The following is a 21,024-nucleotide window of genomic DNA, read 5'->3' as shown; positions in this document are numbered from 1 at the left end:
AGCAGGAAATGACACTGTGGCTCAACTGGTAGAGCACTTGCCTTTAGTTGAAGAGCTGAGGGACAGCGCCCAGGCCCACAGTTCAGGCCTCACAACTGACCAAAATTAAAAAAAAAACAAACTAAACAAAGAACTACCTTATGATCCAGCAATTCCACTCCTGGGCATTTATCCACAGATCACAAACTAGGATCTCGTAAGGCCACCAGCACAACCATGTTCATTGAAATACTATTCACCATAGCCAAAATATGGAATCAGACCAGATGCCCCTTAATGGATGAATGGATCAAGAAAATGTGGTACACACAATGGAATTTTTATACATACACTAGAAAGAATGATACTGCATCATTTGCAAAGAAATGAAGGACCTGGGAAAAATCATGTTAAGTAAAGTAAGTCAGGCCCAGAAAGACAAAGAATGCATATTATACCTCATATGTAAAAGATAGAATTAATCTGTAAGTATATCATATACACTCCAGGGTGGTATCCAAGTACACAAAAGTGTATTAACTGAAATAAGATAAATTAAGAGGGAGAACTCAAACAATGTAACTCCTTAGAAAGTCTTACAGTCCAGGGGCTGGGAAGGTAGCTCAGCGGTAGAGTGCATGCCTTGCAAGCATGAGGCCCTGGGTTCGATTCCTCAGCACCACATAAGCAAAAAGAAAAAAGCCGGAAGTGGCGCTGTGGCTCAAGTGGTAGAGTGCTAGCCTTGAGCTGAAGAGCTGAGGGACAGCGCCCAGGCCCAGAGTTCAGGCCCCATAACTGGCAAAAAAAAAAAAAGAAAGAAAGAAAGTCTTACAGTCCAACAAAATAAACAACAGGAAATAGGTACTCAAAAGTGTAGGGTGGGATCAAGGAGCAATGGAAAGGAGGGAGATGAATGAAGACAGGAAGGGGGAAATAAAGTTATGAAATTCAATGTATATGCTTCAAAAAAATTTTAAATGAGAGGAGGGGTGGGAGTGGGAGAGATGATGAAAGGGGTGATAGTAATCAAGATTCGCCATATTCATATTTTATTTTGTTGAATGGCAACTCCTTTGTACTATTTAAAAAACAATTCTATTGTTATTAAGGTGTTGTACAGAGGGGCTGCTATTTCATAAGTCAGGTCATGAGTACGTTTGTTTGACAATGTACCCCTTCATTTACTTTCCCCCAGTTTCCCCCTTTCATCCCTGCCTACAAATCGTTTTGCACATACTGAATAGCATGATTGCATTTGTTCACTCCCTTCCTTTCTGCACCCATTCTTTACTCCCCCAGAAGGAAAAAAAGAACTAAAACAAAAGCAAACATCATCATTGGACTAAAGACAAAAATAAAATGTTAAAGTCAAGTCCAATGGCCCACACCTGTAATCCTACTGAAGAGGCTGAGATCTGAGGTTACAGTTCAAAGCCAGTCTTTGCAGGAAAGTCTATGAGGCTCTTATCTCCAATTAAGCATTTAAAAAAAGCCAGAAGTAGAACTGTAGCTTAAGCAGTAGAGTGCTAACCTTGGGGGGGGGGGGTGGGGGGAAGCTCTGGACAGGCCCCAGGCCCTTAGTTCAAGCCCAAGAACTAGCACCAAAAAATGATTAATTAAAATAAAATGTTAAAGAAATGGAGAATTGCATATACAATAATTATGAGATAGGAAGACGACATTGAAACAAACTATAAAAATGATGTATGCATTTTTATTTCATTGAAGCAAAGTCTTATTATATGACACAGGCTAGCCTTTAAACTTGCTCTGTATCCCACCCTTCCCTCAAACTCAGAATCCTTTTACATCAACCTCCCCTAGGGCTGAGATTTCAAGCATATACAACCATGGCCATTTAAACGTTTCAAGTTTATATAACAAGGGTGGTAATTTTTCCCAATCCATTGCAAATTCCCCTTGATGAATATCTACCATCCCCCACATGGAAATTGGCTCCATACCATGCTAGGGCGCCATGGTTGTCAGCAGCGCGCAGGCTATCTTGTTCTTCAATCTTGCCTCTGTGACCCCAGTAGTGTTGTGTCCTTGAGCAAGAGACTTGGCTTCTCTGAGACGACACAAGGGAACTGGCTGTCCAGATTAGCATGAGCATGAAGAAAGATGGTATGCACTAATGCTTAGCAGTAACACGGTCTATCAGAGGTGGTGAATGTGCCGCTCTAGCCATGACAGTATGGAACTTGATGAAACTGTGATCTTACTAGCTGTTTGTTGCATATATTACTGGTCCTGAGTTGAAACGACATGGAAGAAACATTGGCAAAAATCTCACCAATTTTTTTTCAGGTTCTTGTCCTCTAGGCTGTAGTTCTGGCTTGAAGATGTTCTAACACACAGTCACTCCTATCATGTCTTTCCCCCACCACTCAGCTCTCCTCATCCAGGTTGTCATTTGAGGTCTCTCTTGAGGAGTTATGGTAAAAAGAAGAAGCGATCTATACTTACTGTCTCTCATGTGTGGATAGTAACAGAGGCCTAAAATTTTGTTCTTTATACTCCATTCAAGTGTCAACAATACATGGCACATAAATTGGAAGCTGCAGAGTGAACCAGCAAATGAAAGCACTAAATCTGCAAGAAATTCACTGCTACTGGCTTCCTTTATTATTAAGTGGGGCACAAACCACTGGATGAGGGTTTCTCTATTCCTATAAAGCAAACTCAGAGATAAAGTCTCTTTAGTAGAGACTAGGGGCTTTTGGTGGCATTATGACGCCCAAGTCTGGGGCTGAGCCACAAGCCATCTCCCAGTGATGCCCAAAGCTCTGAAATAGCCCTCTCCACTACAGCGTGGTTGTGGCTTAAATGATCTTTTTTTTGGGGGGGGGTCCAGTCGTGGGGCCAGAACTCTGGGCCTGGGTGCTGTCCCTCAGCTCTTCAGCTCAAGGCTAGCGCTCTACCACTTGAGCCACAGCGCCACTTCCAGCTTTTTTCTTTTTGCTTATGTGGTGCTGAGGAATCGAACCCAAGGCCTCATGCATGCAAGGCAAGCACTCTACCACTGAGCCACCTTCCCAGCCCTTAAATGATCTCTTAAGGGAGATCAAGCAGATTCATGGACTCCTCTTGCAGGACATTGGTAAGATCCTTCCCCATGCTCAAGTAACTTCCCCTTCCTGCAAGTGGCCCTGGGTTTGCCATGATACAAATCTGCAGATGGTCTGGCACCTCTCCCATAAAGTGCCCACGGAGGTTAATGGACACCATGCATGGCTATGTTTTTGTTTAAAAAATCAACTGAGGTCTTCATGGGATGCTCAGCAACTTGATTCCTAGGAATTGGATGATGAACTAACCACACAGAAGCTCTACTGCTGCTGAAACCATTCATTTATTAAAGCTAGTAACATGCAATCTACCCCTAATACCATCCAGGGACCAAACTAAAAACTTGCTGCTGGGTTAATGAAGAAAAGATACACAGCCCTGGAAACACGCCCTCATCTTGATAGCACTTGCAGTCTGAATAGCATGGGAAGAAGGGCCATAGACATTAAATTCAAAAACCTGAGTAGGCATTAAGAGATGGAAAATGCTGTAGATAAAGAAAACCTGGACATACAGCATAAGGGGGACTCCAAACCAATGAGAGACTGTCACTTTAAATTATCTCGGCCCTTATGCCTCTCCAGTTAGTTGCTTTGCCTCTGCAGGTGTATGATCAAAGGCCAAAGTTGGTACTAACAGCACAGAATTCACTATGACTCTGGAAACAAAGTGATTTACCTTAATGGCAGGGTTTTTTTTTCTTTTTTATAATCAAGAGCAACTTTAAGATATTTCTGATTGACAATGTACTTCCCTTAAGGTGGCTCATGGTCCCAAGGGAATGATCTAGGGTGTTTCCGAGAACAATTGTAGCTACATTTCTTTTAGACTTCATTAACCCAAAGTCCTACATGTCCCTAGAAGAAAAAGTGAATACAGAATATGAAAGGTGTGGTTTCTATCCCATGTGCACTGGGGTCATGGAGATTGCTCTCCAAGAGAAGCCAGGTTGAGCACTCTCCACTACCAGCACGTTGACAAGGTCATGTATCTGAGGTTCATATCCAGCAGGAACTTCCAGAGAATCCAAGGTGTAAAAGATATTGTTGTCCACCACCCCATCTCTTCCATATACACAGGTAATGACAACCTGTGATAAGAGATGATGAGATTTAATGTGGGAAAACATCATCTAACTCAACAGGCTCTGTACATCCTGACTCCTGCTCTAACCTCTACGGCACATTACCTAATTACAAATTCCCAGCCTGTCAGGCACAATGGCAATACTGGGCGCGTTTTGACAATATCCCTGCACCCACATCCCACCTCACACCCATTATGGCAGAATCTCTGGGGTTCTGCTGGGAAACTCTGTTCTAATATATTACCCACCATGGCTACTAACTATAGGCAAGATTGAAAACTTGAAAGAGATTGAATAAGAAAGGAATTCATAAAGTAAATATAAACTCTCACTTTTCTCTAATTCTATCAGCTCATTCCATCAGTTTTTCTTTTCAACAAAATTTAGGTTACCAACGCACATTCACTTTCAACTGTCCAAACCATATCCAGTGCTTATAGGTAAACCCTCTCATTCTTTCCCAACAGTTAATTGAGCCTGATCATTTTGCTGATTTAATGCATATCCTATGGAACTAGGAAAATGGAGAATAGGGATAGGATTGGGAGGGATGGGGGAGAATGATGAAAGGGATGACATCAAAATCCATTGTACTGAAAATTAATTTGTTGAATGGTAACCCCTTTATAAAATTAAAGATAATGAAAATATGCTAAAAATAAAACATTTACTACCTCCCAAATCAACTATGAAACTTTGGTCTTAATGATAAGTAGAATATACATTAGACTTCAAGTATTTCCTTTCAAATTTTCAATTATTATTATTTTTTTAATCAGTCATGGGGCCTGAACTCTGAGCCTGGGCACTGTCCCTCAGCTCTTCAGCTAAAGGCTAGCGTTCTAACACTTGAGCCACAGTGCCACTTCCTGCTTTTTCTGCTTATGTGGTGCTGAGGAATTGAACCCAGGGCCTCATGCATGCAAGGCAAGCACTCTACCACTGAGCCACCTTCCCAGCCCCTCCTTTCAATCTTTTAATGAGAGAATAAGCTTCCTTTTGGTGACATATCCCTTTTATATTAGATGTCCCAACACATCCGGTAGAATCCTAGCAACAGAAATTATCACCATAGGAAGGATAAGAAGATACAAAGGACCAGTACTTTTTTGCACAGGAAATACCTCATACACATGCTTGTGTCTCAGAGGCTTCACAGACACGGCCTGCCTGCGCTGCATTTCTGCCTGGAAGGAAAACACAACCTCCAGCAGGTCACCCTCGTAAGGCTCAAAATCTAAAACAGCCAAAGAGAGAAATCCAGTTAGAATAGATGAATTACTTGCGGTAAGGCCACATTTCACAAGTCGCTCTGTCATTCCTAAAAACAGTTTCTATTACATCTAATGTCCATCTTGAACCTTTAAAGGCCATTAGCCTACTTCAGATGTTGATTCTCCTCCACTAATTTCACAAATTCATGTGAGATAAAGTGCTTTTAAGCCAGTCCTTCTGTGGGCATTGCATTATTAGGCAGAGCTGAAATATCTTTGCCAGAAACTGAGTATACTGTTATAAATTCAGTGTTGAAATCTGATGCTGGAGCTAAAAACCATTTGTTTTGGCTATGCTAATACAAATACAAAGTTGGCCAACAAAGCATCATAGTGAACATGCATTCTTGGAAAATCAGAAACTGAGAGAACCAAAATGTACTTGGCATTGCTTTTGTTGAAAACATCATCAATAACTACATGCAAAAATGCTGTGATATTCTCACAATATAAACTGAACATCTAATAATCATTTCCAAGATATGAATATATATATATATAGATACAAATTAACAGAAGTCCAGAACATGGGGGAATGAATGCAAAAAACACTGAGACCGGGGCTGGGAAGTTGGCTCAGTGGTAGAGTGCTTGTCTTGCATGCATGAGGCCCTGGTTCGATTCCTCAGCACCACATAAGCAGAAAAAAAAGCCGGAAGTGGCGCTGTGGCTCCAGTGGTAGAGTGCTAAGCCTTGAGCTGAAGAGCTGAGGGACAGTGCTCAGGCCCAGAGTTCAGGCCCCACGACCTGAACCACAAAAAAAAAAAAAAAATTAAAAAATTAAAAAAAAAAAACCACTGAGACCAACAGGGCCACCCTAGTTTTCTTTTTATGCCATTCTAGAATATGAGCTTCCCAACAGGCTTGGTTCTCTGAAGGGCTACTGTGTGAACCAATCCAATTGGGCAGTTCTTTTTTTTTAATGAGTTTTAAGATTGGGCTGGAGTTAGAAAAATCAGTAAAAATCAGTTAGGAATCTTTTTTTTTCTTGTTTTACTGATTGAATCCAGTGCTCTGAGCATGCCATCTAGCCACATCTCCAGACCATCAATTGGAAATGTTTATTTTAAAAAGTCAACAGGTAGCTGTGTGACAGTGGCTCAGGTCTGTAATCCTAGCTATTCAGCAGGCTGCGATATGACCATCACAGTTCAAAGCCAGCCCAGGCAAGAAAGTTCATGAGAATGTTATCTCCAATTAACCACCAAAACCCAGAAATAGAGCTGTGGCTAAAGTGGTAGATCACTAGCCTTGAGGAAAAAAAATCAAGGACAATACATAGGCACTGAGTTCAAACCCCAGTACTGGCAAAAAATCATCATCATCATCATCATCATAATCATCATCATCATCATCATCATCAGGTATACCAGTAAAATTCAATTTTGAAACTTGTAGAGAATTTCAATTCTTGTTGAAATTTGCAAATAAAATGATGCAATGAAACTGGGTGATGGAGCTGGGCACTGGGGGCTCATGCCCGTAATCCTAGCTACTCAGGATGCTGAGATCTGAGGATCACAGTTCAAAGCCAGCCCAGACAGAAAAGTCCATGAGACTCTTTTTTGTTGTTGTTGGTCATGGGTCTTGAACTCTGGGCCTGGGTGCTGTCCCTGAGCTGTTCGGCTCAAGGCTAGTGCTCTACCACTTGAGCCAGAGTTCCACTTCTGGTTTTCTGAGTAGTTAATTGGAAATGAGTTTCTTGGAAGTTACTGCCCAGGCTGGCTTCGAACTGTGATCCTCAGATCTCAGCCTCCTGAGTAGCTAGGATTACAGGCATGAGCCACCTGCACCCCACTTCCATCAGACTCTTATCTCCACTTAACCACCAAACCGGAAGTGGCACTGTGGCTCAAGTGGTAGAAACTGAGTAATGGTCTGTAGAGACAGCTCACTGTGGCAAGGGTCTTTTCTCTGTGTGTTCCAGTCAAAGAGGGGCTTGAACGCAGGTTCTTGGTGCTATCCCTTAGCTATTTAAGCTCAAGGCCCGCACTATATCACTTAAGCCACAGTTCTACTACCAGCTTTGTTATTTGGAGATTTCCTTTCCAAACTAACTTCAAACCAGAATCTTCAAATCTCAGCCTCCTGAATAGCTATCATTACAGGCATGAGCCACTGGCGCCCTATGTAGCTAGAGTCTAATATTTAGTACTGGCTCACCAAACTGCAGTCACTTTGTCCTATAGTTCCTAAGAACATGTCAATAGTTTCTTCATATCAATGGGTTTGCTTCACCTTTTCCCTAGCTTGGAATATTTTCTCTGGCTGGCTTTTCTTACCCTTCACATCTCAGCTCAACTGTCACCGCTTCAGAGCAGTGTTCCCTGATCTGTTCTCTATAGTAAACCCTACACCAACACCAATTTTACAATCACAGTACCTTGCTAACCTCTGAAAAACAGATATTTTTCACTGGAAAGGGAATCATTCTTGCTGTCTTTAACCACCACATTAGGATGAAAGTGTTACGAAAACAATACTTTAGAAGAAGGGATAGTGGTAAATATGTATAAATGTATAACTCAGTCATATCTTTGGTATTATTGACATGTTCAGCATTTTTCATCTTGACAATGTTTCTAGCAAGGTTACCATTGCGGTCACTTCCTGTTGGCATGGTAACAAGATACCAAGAAACTGCCACTGGACCTTAGCACTCATGTGGATCTTTCCTCAGAATTGAGAATTTAAGAGCAAACAGATCATAAAATTCTAGCTATGATCAGATAATTATCTTTGGGGTCTGTCTGGGATACCAACTAAAATCAACTTCTGACTTCCACATCTAAGAACAGTAGAACTGGAAATACAATTGTGTGACTGAAAAATGTCCTATTTTGTATCCAAGGTAGATGGTAGTTGATTAGACATAAGCAGGTACATTTTATTCTTGCTTCCAATTTAACTTTCCAAATCCAACCTAGCCAGGGATGGCAGGATCATGGAGTCCAGATGAAGCAGTTCCTAGCCTAAGCAACCTTCCTCAGTGTATAACAGTGTTCTCCCTGCTCTGCTTAGTAACATCATTCACATCATGTCATGCTAAGGCATTCCCATGCCCATCACCAAAGAAAACTGATAAGTACCCCACAGGCAAAATTCTTCCATCTCTCCACCCCTCATGGTCAGACCTCTATCACACTGAACCAAACTCAAATGCCATTTTTATATTAGTAAACTCTTTCATTTTTAGTTGATCATGGGGCTTAAACTCAGAGCCTAGGCACTGTTCCTGAGCCCTTTTGCTCAAGGCTAGTGCTCTACCATTTTGAGCCACACCTCCACTTCCGGTATTCTGGTGGTTACTTGGAAAGAAGAGTTTCGCAGGTTTTCTTTCCTGGGCTGGCTCAGATCTCAGCCTCCTGAGTAGCTAAGATTATAGGCATGAGCCACCAGCACCCAGCAACAAACTAATTCTTTAGGAAGAAAAAATGAAACATTATATCTACTATTAGCAAAAACAGTTCAACAACAGATACACAAACACAGACACATTAAAACAGGGGTATCTTCAAACTATATTTTAAAGCATTTTCAATATAAATATTATCCTGGCAAACTTGTAGTATCGTTAGTTACATTAGAAATCTGATACAAAAGTTTCACAAATAATAGTAACTTCCTGAAATAAATGCCATGAGGTTTTTTTTGTTTGTTTAGTTTGTGGTTTTTTTTTTTTTTTGTCAGTTGTGGAGCTTGAACTTAGGGCCTGGGCACTGTCCCTGAACCTCTTTGTGTTCAAGGCTAGTGTTCTACCACTGAGCGACAGTGCCACTTCAGTTTTTGAGTGCTTAGTTGGAGATAAGTCTCACAGAGATTTTTCTGCCTAGGTTGGCTTTGAACCATGATCCTCAGATCTCAGCCTCATGAGTAGCTGGTTAATGCCTGTTACTCAGGAGGCTGAAATCTGGGGAATTGCCATTTTGAGGCCAGCCTCAGCACAAAAATCTGAGAGATTTCATCTCCAAAATAACCAGAGAAAGAACTAGGCTGCAGGCATGCCTCTAGTAGTGTATGAGGACCTATGTTCAAACACCAGTACATCCAAAAGTAAAAATAATAAAATACTTTGTATTTGTTCCTAATTGTCATACTCCAAATGTCTATATCCAAACATTCAAGGGTGCTTGATGAAAACCAAATATATCAGAGACTTAGTTCAAGTATTAAAATCATCTCATCAAATAAGTATACACCCTGGAGAAGATGCCGCTAACTACCTCCAAATCCAACTGGTAATATTTAGAAGTTACATAAGACCTAATTTCAAATTTCACAAAATGTAAACTTACCTTTACAAACAACATCCAGAGAGAAGCAAGTTGTGTGCTTAATATACTTATCAACACACACTCCAGAAGTAACAGAGCCAAAGGTAAGATTGGATGCTGATGGTCCATCACAATAATCTTCACAGACAGCATCCACCTATGAGTTAGAGAAAGACTTGCTTCAAACATGACACAAGTTATAAAAATAAGCTGAAATCATTAAGGATGAAAAATTAGTTTAAACAAATATAAACATTGGAGAGTGTATTTCTCAATATTTAAAAATTCCAATAGTTATACAGGCATGATTGTTGTAACGGTTGTAAGGGAACACAAAAAATGATTTCTCAAATGACACAGAAAACTAAACTTACAGGAATATCTACAAAAATCCCCCAAACTAGCCAGGCATTGGTAGTTCAGGCCTATAATCCCAAGTACTTAGCAAACTGAGATCTAAGGATCATGGTTCAAAGCCAGCCTGGGAAGGAAATATTCTGAGACTCCTATCTCCAATCAAGCATCAAAAACTGAAAACTGGAAGTGGAGCTGTGGATCAAGTGGTAGAGTGCTAACCTTGAGAACAAAGCTCAGGGACAGTGCCCAGGCCCTGAGTTCAAGACCCAGGAAGGACACCAAAACAAAACAAGCAAACAAACAAACCACCAAACTGCTGGGCACTGGTAGCTCACACCTGTAATCCTAGCTACTCAGGATGGTTAGATCTGAGGGTTACAGTTCAAAGCCAGCCTTAGCAGGAAAGGCCATGAGATTTTATTGGTGGGGTCCAGTAGTGGGCCTGAACTCTGGGCCTGGGCAATGTCCCTCAGCTCTTCAGTTCAAGGCTAGTACTCTACCACTTGAGCCACAGTGCCACTTCCAGCTTTTTTTTCTGCTTATGTGGTGCTGAGGAATCGAACCCAGGGCCTCATGCATGCAAGGCAACTGCTCTACCACTGAGCCACCTTCCTAGCCCTCCATGAGACTCTTATCTCCAATTAACCACTGAAAAAAAAAATCTGGTAGTGGAACTATGGCTTAAGTGGTAGAATGCTGGACTTGAGCAAAAAACTTCAAGGAGAATCTCTAGGTCCTGAGTTCAAGCCCTAGGACCAAAACACACAAAAGAAAACCCAAAACACGTGGGTTCTGATGACTTATGCCTGTAATCCTAGCTACTAAGAGAATGAAATCTGAGGATCCTGGTTCAAAGCCAGTACAGGCAGGATAAGTCCTTGAGACTATCTCCAATTAGCCAGCAAAAAGCCAGAAGCGGAGCTGTGGCTCAAGTAGTAGAACATGAGTCTTCAGCAAAAGACCTCAAGGACATCACTCAAGCCCTGAGGTCAAGCTCCAGAGCCACCGCTCTCTCTCTCTCTCTCTCTCTCTCTCTCTCTCTCTCTCTCTCTCTCTCTCTCTCTCTCTCTCTCTCTCTCCTCTCTCTCTCTCTCTCTCTCTCTCTCTCTCTCTCTCTCTCTCTCTCTCTCTCTCTCTCTCTCTCTTAAAAACATAAATAAAAATTACAGCAGGAAAACCAGGCTAGTAAATGATAAAATATGCTATAATGTTTCAGAAATGCAAACCATTTGATCATAACTAATGATAATTAAGTGGGTATGTTAGACTGTCCCCATGAGGTTGTGTTCAATGGCATAAAGGGCATTTGAACTTGGTGAAGGAAATGTGAATCCTTACATTTAGCATATAAATGGGAGCAGAAAGTCATTCACAAAAGTCTGCATCGTCTCTCACTTGCTACACTTAAACCAATGCCAGATAGACTATTCAGATGTAAACAACTTTCACAGGACTAATCTGTGATAAATGTGTGAGGGGTAAATTGTGACTGCCACTAAAAGTCAATGTTGAAGGGTAACCTTGGGAGATAAGCCCATCATAAAGGTCCTACTGAAACTCAAATTTACCTAACATGCAAATACTTCTAATATCCGTGGCAAGTAATTCTGAGAAGTTGTTCTATTGTCCCCAAACTGATAAGGAAATACAAGTAAAAATTATTCCTTAGATGGTCAAAACTTTCAGAGATTGATAGTATAACAACTGTCCCATCCAGCTGCTTATAGTGTCAGTACAGTGACAATAGTAAAGCTAGACACAAGAGGCTCATGCCTGATATCAGGAGGCCAGGCTCCAGAGGACCTTGGTTCAAAGCCAGTCTGGGAAGAAAAGTCCTGAGACTCTGTCTCCAATTAACCAGCAAAAAGCTGGGCTGATGGCCTGTTAATCACATTTCAACAAAGATCCATTACATGTGAGGGGAAAATAAGGAAATTACAGGAAAATATATACACTGATTTATTACTAATCATGTTTTAAATAAGAAGAACAGATAAGATATATAATTGACACTATTGCTAAATAGACAGCACCAGTAAAAGGAAAGCAGATGTCTCCTGCATTCATGTTAGTTGAGAATGAAATCCTATTCTCCCTCCATTCCCTTAGGTCTCTTCAGAGAGGCTGGAGAAATAGCATCAATGCTGACTTCCCAAAAACACAGATCATCTCGACCTCACAGAAATCTTACTTTGATTGTTTTCCATCCACGGCCTGTTTCATCTTCCTCCACTAAGGCAATAACTTTTTGTCCAATGTGCAAAGGGACATTGCCAGTCACATCTTCCTTACTGAAGAAAATGGACTCATCAATCCAGCCATGGTCATTAAAGACTCTTGTCACAACTCCTTTCACAGCTTTTACCTTGATGGTCTCTGCAATGTAAACACATAGGAACATGAGTTAATTAAAAATGCATGCATGCACTACTAATAAGCCCTACCAGAGTGCTGGGAATGTGGCTTAGTGGTAGAGTGTTTGCCTAGCATGCATGAAGCCCTGGGTTCAATTCCTCAGTACCATGTAAACAGAAAAGGCTAGAAGTGGCACTGTGGCTCAAGTGGTAGAGTGCTAGCCTTGAGCAAAAGAAGCTCAGGGACAGTGCCTAGCCCCTGAGTTAAGCACAGTGGCTTCAGACCAAAAGCAGTTGAATGCAGAAGCTAAGAGTAGAGTTTGGGACCCAACTGCTTGCCTTTGAACCGCAGCTCCTTCCCTCATCTTCTGTAAAATAAGCATTTTTGTTAACAGGTGCAACTGGTACCCATCTATATAATCAGGATATTGCCAACACTGTCCTGGCTGAGGATGGAGCTCCATGATACACTGTTTGCCTAGCAAGCACAATGCTCTGGCTTCTACTTCAGCACCATAAAGAGAAAGGAAAAACAATGCAAAAAGAAAACCTCAAACTATATTGTCTGCCTCTTATGCTGGTTATAAATATTAAGTAATATGTGCATATATGTACGTTGCAAATGTCAGGTTCTCCTTTAATTCCGAGAAGCCATAGGAAGAGATTGCCAGGCTTGATGAGGTCATGGGAGGTCATGCTTTGATCACAGGTTCTCCTGTTTAGAGACTCAGCAAGACACAGTTTACAGGCTTGTCCTCCAGGGCAGCATCATTTACTTGAGCACACTGGCAGCACACTGTCCAGCTAGTGGTGTACAGGATATGAACTGTGTGTACTGTGTGATGATTTCGTGGAAGGAGGTCTAGGCCCCAGACCCATATATATCATGGCAAAGTACACATGGCACAACAAACATGCAAACTGCCTAAAACTGTGAAGGCCACTCACAGTTTAGAACCTTTGTTGTTTCCCTATCTGCATCTAGAAATCCAGAAAATCCATTATTCTTATGCAATTTCATCATTATCAACAACAGCATCCAATGCAGCATCTGGAGTTTTTTTTTTGGGGGGGGGGGTCCGGTCATGAGACCTCAACTCTGAGCCTGGGCGCTGTCCCTCAGCTCTTCAGCTCAAGGCTAGTGCTCTACCATTTGAGGCACAGCGCCACTTCCAGATTTTTTCTTTTTCCTTATGTGGTGCTGAGGAATCGAACCCAGGACCTCAGGCATGCAAGGCAAGTGCTCTACCATTGAGCCACCTTCCCAGCCCCCATCTGGAGATTTTTAAACACTGGCCAGACAAAGCACATCAACAGGTGCAAAGTCTCGCTCAAATGTGCTCCTACTCTCTTTGCTTTTGTTTCTTTCCTGACTGAATACTTAGGTGTTTTAAAGTGGTTATTGGATTTTCTTTTTACCTGCTTGAAGCTTGAACTCAGGACTGGAGTGCTGTCCCTGAGGGTTTTGTTGTTGTTGTTTTTGTTTTTTTTTTTTTTTTTGCTCAGGGTTAGCGCTCCACCACTTCAGCCAGAGAACAACTTCCAGTTTCTTCAAAGTTTGTTGGAGATAAGAATCTCACACACTTTCCTGCCCAGGCTTTCAACTGTGATCCTTAGATCTCAGCCTCCTGAGTAGCTAGGATTATACACAACTGGTACAGAGCTGAATTTTTTTTTCTGCAGTTAGAGATGGAACCCAAGACCTTTACATGCTAGGAAAACACCATAACCTACACACTCACCAGCCCTTGGGTGTACTTCTTTTGTTTTTCTGTTTGTGTCTGAATATGTATGTGTGGCACTGTTAGAACTCAAGTCCTTAGGCTTGGTAGGCAGGCACTCTATCACTGAGACACCTCAGTAGGTTTTGACTGAACATAGTTATTACACCACAGTTTGCAATCTGAACCAGTATCTTTTTTAGCACCTGCTGTGGACCACAGTACCTCTGATACCTTTCCAGGGACTTGGGTTCATAGACCCAATGGCTGAAAAGAAGCATCCGTAAGACAGATTATAGAATCAGAAGCCAAAAGCCAGGCGCTGGTGGCTCGTGCCTATAATCCTATCTACTCAGGAGGCTGAGTTCTGAGGATTGTGGTTCAAAGCCAGCCAGGGCAGGAAAGTTTGTGAGACATTTTTTTTTGTCAGTAGTGGGGCTTGAACTGTGGGCTTGAGCACTGTCCCTCAGCTCTTCAGCTCATGGCTAGCACTCTACCACTTGAGCTACAGTGCCACTTCTGGTTTTCTGGTGGTTTACTGGAGATAAGAATTTCACGGACTTTCTTGCCCGGGCTGGCTTTGGACCGTGATCCTCAGATCTCAGCCTCCTGAGTAGCTAGGATTATAGGCGTGAGCCACTGGTGCCTGTCATCTGTGAGACTCTTATCTCCAATAAACCACTCAGAAAACTGGAAGTGGCACAGTGGGTCAAGTGGTAGAGCACTAGCTTTGAGCTGAAGAGCTGAGGGACAGCGTTCAGTCCCAGAGTTCAAGCCCCATGACCACCAAAAAAAAAAAAAAACAGAGAGAGAATCATAAGCCAAGGAAATAGTTGCTGCTTGAAAAGATGTGTCAAATTTATTAATTGAAATCAAGGAGATCTGATTCAAACATAACTAAGGCAAAAAGGATTGGGGTATATCCAAGAACAGTGCCAACCTAGCAAAGGCAAATCCCTGAGTTTCAACTCCAGAACTATGTGAAAAATAAAAAGATACCACTATATAGGTACTCAGTGCCAGACTCAGGCTTTTAGAGTACAAAGGTGAACAAGTTTGGATAATACATATCCCTGATCAGCTAATGTTCTGGTTTTATCCTCAATTCAGCAGAGTACAGAGGTAGGACTTTTGGAAGGACATTGCATAATTTGGCTCTAATTTCAATAATGACTAATAATGATTATCCCATTCAGGGGTCTGAAGATTACTGGATTTAGGAGGAAGGAGCTGTTTATAGAGGAAATTTTTCTCTCAACTTCCTGGCTGCCATGAGGTGAGCAGGTTCTAACACATGTTTCCCACCACAAGTGAAGGTCAATTGTCTCTGTGTAAACCTTCAGATCTCACAAGCCAAGCTCGATAGGAAATGTACTCATTACTGTAATCCCTCTGTATAGTATTTTACAATAAAAAACATATAAATATGTGTGTGTGTATATATAATACATATATAATATATATGTTATATATATATATATATATATATATATATATATATATATATATATATATATATATATATATATATATATAAGAACTTACAAGCCAAGATAAATCCTCCTTCTTTGCAGTTGATTTTGTCAGGTATTTTGTCATAGTGACAGAAAAAAAGCTGTCACAAGTAAATATACATGCATGCCCCCTAAGAAAGAAAATAAAATTTGCCCTCATATATTCAGACCCACTATGACTGTAAATATAAAAGAAATCTTTGCCTGCAAATCTTTGAGACAGGAGTCTACCTGCAGTCGTGGCTTCCTAATAATGACTCCCAATTTGACCTCTCAAAAAAAAATCTTTCTATATTCATTGCACTTAGGAGGCTGAGGTAGATGAGTGTGATGCTGGCATGGACTACAAGTGAATATATCCTGTCTAAAAAGAATGTTAATGCCAGGTGCCAGTGGCTCACTCCCATAATCCTAGCTACTCAGGACTCTGAGACCTGAGTATCACAGTTCAAAGCCAGCCAGTGAAAGGAAGTTTTCCTACTCTTATTTCTAATTACCCCAAAAAAAGCTGGAAATGGAGCCTGTGGCTCAAATGTTAAGAGTGGTAACCTTGAGCCAAAAATATCAGGGACAGCACCCTGGCCCAGAATTCAAGCCCCAGGATAGCACAAATAAAAGAAATCCTAGAGGACTAATTATGATCAAGAAATATTCTATACATAAATGGGCTTGTTAAAATGGGGGGGGGGGGAACCAGGAATCATGCCCATTCACTTGGCATCTATGGGAAAAATGTACAAAGGTACCTGGAGAAGTTGGGGGAGGGGAAAGACAGTTTCTGAAGAAACTATATTTTCCTTTTTTTTTTTTTTTGAGAATGTCTTATGCAACTCAAGCCAGCCACTAATTCAAGATCTTCCTGCCTCTACTTCCCAAGTGCTGGACCTACTCATATTCACCATGATATGCTGCACAAAGACTTTCCCTCACTGCATTAAGACCACTTTGAAATAGAGAGGATTGTGGGTAGATGTAAATTGGTCCAGCACTTCAGACACAGGAGTGGGGCATGTTGTTGTATGGTTGCGAGATGAGAGTCATGGGAGAGGCAGTGGGAAATCCGGGTAGCGAATGGGGATGAATTGAATGAGGGGCATCTGAACATGGAGGTTGAGAAAGTAGTAAGGCGGAGTGAGGATGGGGGACAAAGAGGCAGGAATGGCGTTATTTGGGTTGGAGGCAACTGTGGGAGATGAAGGGCGGACTCAAGAAGTCGGAGATGCTAACGTTTTAAGATGGCGTCCCTTCCGGTGTTGAGAGGCCTACACAGTCCCCGAAGCCCCAGACCGGCCTCAATGGGCCAGTCCCTTGGTGAGGAGAAACATGAGGTGAAACGTGAGGTACCTTCCAGGAGACACTTGTGCTGCTCCTTCTCATCCTCTGACATGGTCCGCTTTCCAAAGAAACTGAGAGCTTTGGACAAAAACCGATGCATGTTTCTGTGGTGGGTAAGGCCTGAGCCCCAAGAGCCTCTGATGTAAGAGAAGCTTCTGTCGGTATCTCCCTCCTGTGAGCGAACGAGCGAGCGGAAAAGAACGCCGTGATTCAGCCAATGGGATGCGTTTAAATCATTAATGACCAATGAGAACCATCCAGTGAGTAGGCGGGACTTCACGTGTTGTGCTGTCACGTGGCATGCGGTGGGGAGGCACTGGGGTTGGAAAGCCAGCTTCAAATTCCCTCCAATTGGACCTTGCTGTACATTTTCTACCTATAGGTTCTGCTCTGTGGGACTTTTCTGGAAGGCCAGCGCCTGCCTCATAAAATACAGCAGCAAACTGCCTTGAGTATGTAGATGGGCTCCAAGGCCTAGCTCCAAGATTGCCATCTTCCATGTCTCAGTGCCTCTATATCCTTTTCTTTTTCCTCATGCACCAGTCTTATGTCCCATACCCACTCCATCCTGGCATCTCTAAGCAAGGGCTCTGTTCAGTGTTAAATGTTAACATAGATGACATAGAAAAACCAAACTTTCGCATTTAATTGGACCTCAAAACACAAGCTGGCTACCAGAGCTGCTTATGAGCTGGGGCTATAGTACAACACAGCAACCATAGTATTTCTGAGAGATGATTCTGGTGTGAGTAAGAAATCTGTCAAGGATGGCCAGTGATGCACCACTACGTGGGGTATTTGGGTTGGGTCACTACTAGGATCTTTGGTGACTTTTGATTTTTTTTTTTTGTATGAAGACTCAAACACCTCTGATTTCTTTCAGGCTGTGAAACAGTTCCATGAGAAGGACATGGATTTCTCAAGCCCATTAATACAGAACGATACAGTGAATCTTATTCTTTTGTACAAGCTTGACTAGTCTGGAGCTCCATATGGCCTTAGAATCTAATAAAGAGGCCAGAATCAGTCTTCCTGCCCTTTCTCACCAGCATGAACCCTGCATTAGGATACAAGGATTCATTAGTTCTGTCTGCAGTAGCAAGCAGGCAGCAGGGAATTAATAAAGCAGGCATGCCTGTAATCCCTGTACTCTGGAGGCAGAGATAGGATGATCTGTAATCAGCTTCAGTTGCAAAGTTACATCTTATCTCAAAAAACAAAAATAAAAAAACCCAAACCAGGCAAGCTGTTGTATTTCTTGTGCTAAGCAAGCAGAGACAGAGAGCTGCAGGAAAACTGGTTGACCAATAACCAAAAAGATGATGGCAAATCTAACCAAGGACGGTCCTTAAGCTTCATTGTACCTTCATTGTATATAATCCGTTAACATAGGATCTCTGCCCAGTTGTGTGTGTGTGTGTGTGTGTGTGCAAGATGATACTTCTTTATTAAAAAGTCTCCTATAAATAAGCACTTATTTTGTCATTTCAGAATACTTGATATCATATGTATGTGACTAAAATGTACATATATTTAAGAACTCACTGAGCTTTCTATAAATGTGAAAAAATTGTGCTAGTGGAACTGATCTGGCTGTTCATCCACTAATGCTAAGAGGCCAAAGCAATGAAAGATAAGAGCTAAGAAAACAGCCACTATTTTGGTCCTTGCTCTCTGTAATCATCCAGAATCCAGGAGATGATGGATCCCTCTAGAACAACTCTTCAACTCTGCAAAGTGATCCATCATCCTGATCAGGGAGGCTGCAGAGACCATGGAGGTTGGACTCTAATGAGTGTGTCTTCTACAAGAGAAAAATCATTAGAGAATTCAAGGGAAATCTGCCTCTTTATCTCTAATAGGCTTATTCATTCAGATCATAATGTTCTTAAATTAGGGGGATGTTATTTATAGCAGTTTTATTGAGATCTATTTCATATACCATACAATTCACCTATTTAACTCGATGTTTACTTCTTCAGTTAGTTTTGAGAGTTTATGCCTTTTTAGTAATTTCTCTATTTTATGGAGGTCATCTAAACTTTTGGCATAAAATCATTCATAGAAGTTTCTACTGCTTTTTTTTTCTGGAGCTTGAACTCAGGGTCTGAGCACTATTTCTGAGGTGTCTTTTGCTTTTAAATCAAAGCTAATGCTCTACCACATAAGCCACAGCTCCACTTCCAGCTTTTTTTTTTTGGCAGTAATTAGAGATAAGAGTCACATGGGCTTTCCTGCTGGGGTTAGCATTGAACCATGATCCTCACATCTCAGCCTCCTAAGTAACTAGGATTATAGGCATCAGCCAGATATCATCCACCGGTGCTCAGCTTCTTCTACTGCTTTATTTGAGGGGGGCGTATGGTCGTGGGGCCTGAACTCTGGGCCTGGGCGCTGTCCCTCAGCTCTTCACCTCAAGGCTAGTGCTCTACCACTTGAGCCACAGCGCCATTTCCAGCTTTTTCCTTTTTGCTTATGTGGTGCTGAGGAATCGAACCCAGGGTCTCAAGCATGCAAGGCAAGCGCTCTACCACTGAGCCACCTTCCCTGCCCTCTTCTACTGCTTTTATAGATAGGTTTGTCCTGTCATTACTGAGATTAATAATTTGTATCTTTTTTAGTCCATCCATCTTATAGTCTTGCTGATTATTCAGAACATTTCAAATAATTAATTTTTGTTTTGTTGGTTTTCTCAGGTGTGTTTTTGTTCAGCATTTCATTTATATACACATTTATTCTTTTTATTTCTTCCCTTTTGCTTGATTGGGTTAAGTCCCTTTTCTTTTTTGCAGTTTCTTATTGTTGTAAGGTGAATCCAGTTGGGAATCCAGTCAGAAGAAAACAGAGAAGCCATATGTTGAAAGATCAAATCGGGAGTTTTTATTTGAAGGCCACTGACCGCAGGGTAGACTCCTGTCTGAAAGACAAGGAGCCCAGAACAGAGCTTACACCAAACTTTTTTTGGTCGGTACTGGGGATCGAACCCAGGATATTGCACTTGCTAGGCAAGCGCTTTGCCACTGAGCTACATCCCAGACCATACACCAAACTTTTAAAGACAAAAATGACATGTTTAGGTGGTGACAAAGCCCCAACACAAATAAAAGGCACCAAGAAAGACTCCAGAAGCAAGATTTCCCTGAGGCTAAACAACATGATACATTTACATATCCTCTCTGGGTCTAAAAAACAAGGTTTATCTGCAATTCAAAGGATGGTTGTCTCACCTCTAAGCCTTGGTAGCTGGGTAGACAGCACCCTTCATCTGGTTAGGCACCAGGATTGCTGGGAAAACAAGGTGACTTACTTAGACCTACGCTATCCTTTACTTCATTCCTTACTGTTTTTATGTACATGAAATCAAATAATTGATTTCTCAGAGAGCTGCATCAGGCCCTGTAAGGTTTTAGGTGAGAAAAGGACTGTGCAGAGAGGCATAAAAGGATTAACAGGAAAGTTTATTGGGGTATGTTACCGGGCAAACTCCCTGGTCAGGATCAGAGAGGTCATACTGAATTTGGTTGTAGCAGAGCTTTATAGGTAGGGTAAAAGTAGAACTTGTATTGAGCCGGGACTTGTAGCACATAGCTTGTTTTGTCCATTTGAAAGGTTTTAGGCCAGTGCGCTGTAAGAATGGTTGATTCAGATGGTGTTTTTGATAGGGAAATGGTATATCTCGGAGGCAGCAACCTGTTTTACCCCAGTGGCCTAATATTTTTCCTGACTGCTCACTTCCTCCAGTGGCCTGACCAATCAGCATCTTTGGGTTGGAAATGGGAGGATGACAGTCATCTGGATACTTCCTGCTGAGGAGGGGCATAGTAAGGTTGTATGTCAGTTGTCTAGGACACTGGAGGGGAAGTTGGCAGGCGGGGAAGTTGGCAGGGAGTGTAAGGGTTGCAGGAGAAGCTGCCGATTAACCTTTGCTCTGGTCATTTTCTGGATGCGGTTCTAAATAAACTTTAGGAGGCATGGGGCAAATAGAAAGAAAATACCAATTAAAATTAGTGGGCCTCGGGGCTGGGAAGGTGGCTCAGTGGTAGAGTGCTTGCCTTGT

At 41.9% G+C, this 21,024-nt stretch overlaps 1 protein-coding gene across 1 annotated transcript; it reads right to left on the bottom strand.

Moving 5' to 3' along the window:
- Positions 1–3,315: 3,315 nt before the first annotated feature.
- On the bottom strand, positions 3,316–17,086 carry LOC138839350 (cancer/testis antigen 55-like). Its single transcript, XM_070038923.1, has 5 exons — positions 16,977–17,086; positions 12,235–12,419; positions 9,708–9,843; positions 5,263–5,375; positions 3,316–4,141 (listed from the first exon to the last, which is right to left on the bottom strand). The coding sequence occupies exons 1-5, from the start codon at positions 17,065–17,067 to the stop codon at positions 3,950–3,952; spliced, it is 717 nt and encodes a 238-aa protein (XP_069895024.1). The 5' UTR covers positions 17,068–17,086; the 3' UTR covers positions 3,316–3,949.
- Positions 17,087–21,024: the final 3,938 nt, after the last annotated feature.

The sequence above is a fragment of the Dipodomys merriami genome, unplaced genomic scaffold, assembly GCF_024711535.1.
Source record: "Dipodomys merriami isolate MVZ:Mamm:240054 unplaced genomic scaffold, mDipMer1.0.p SCAF_3, whole genome shotgun sequence".
Classification (NCBI taxonomy): Eukaryota; Metazoa; Chordata; class Mammalia; order Rodentia; family Heteromyidae; genus Dipodomys; species Dipodomys merriami.
Note: the sequence above shows the minus strand (reverse complement) of the source record. Positions and strands in the feature narration are given on the sequence as shown.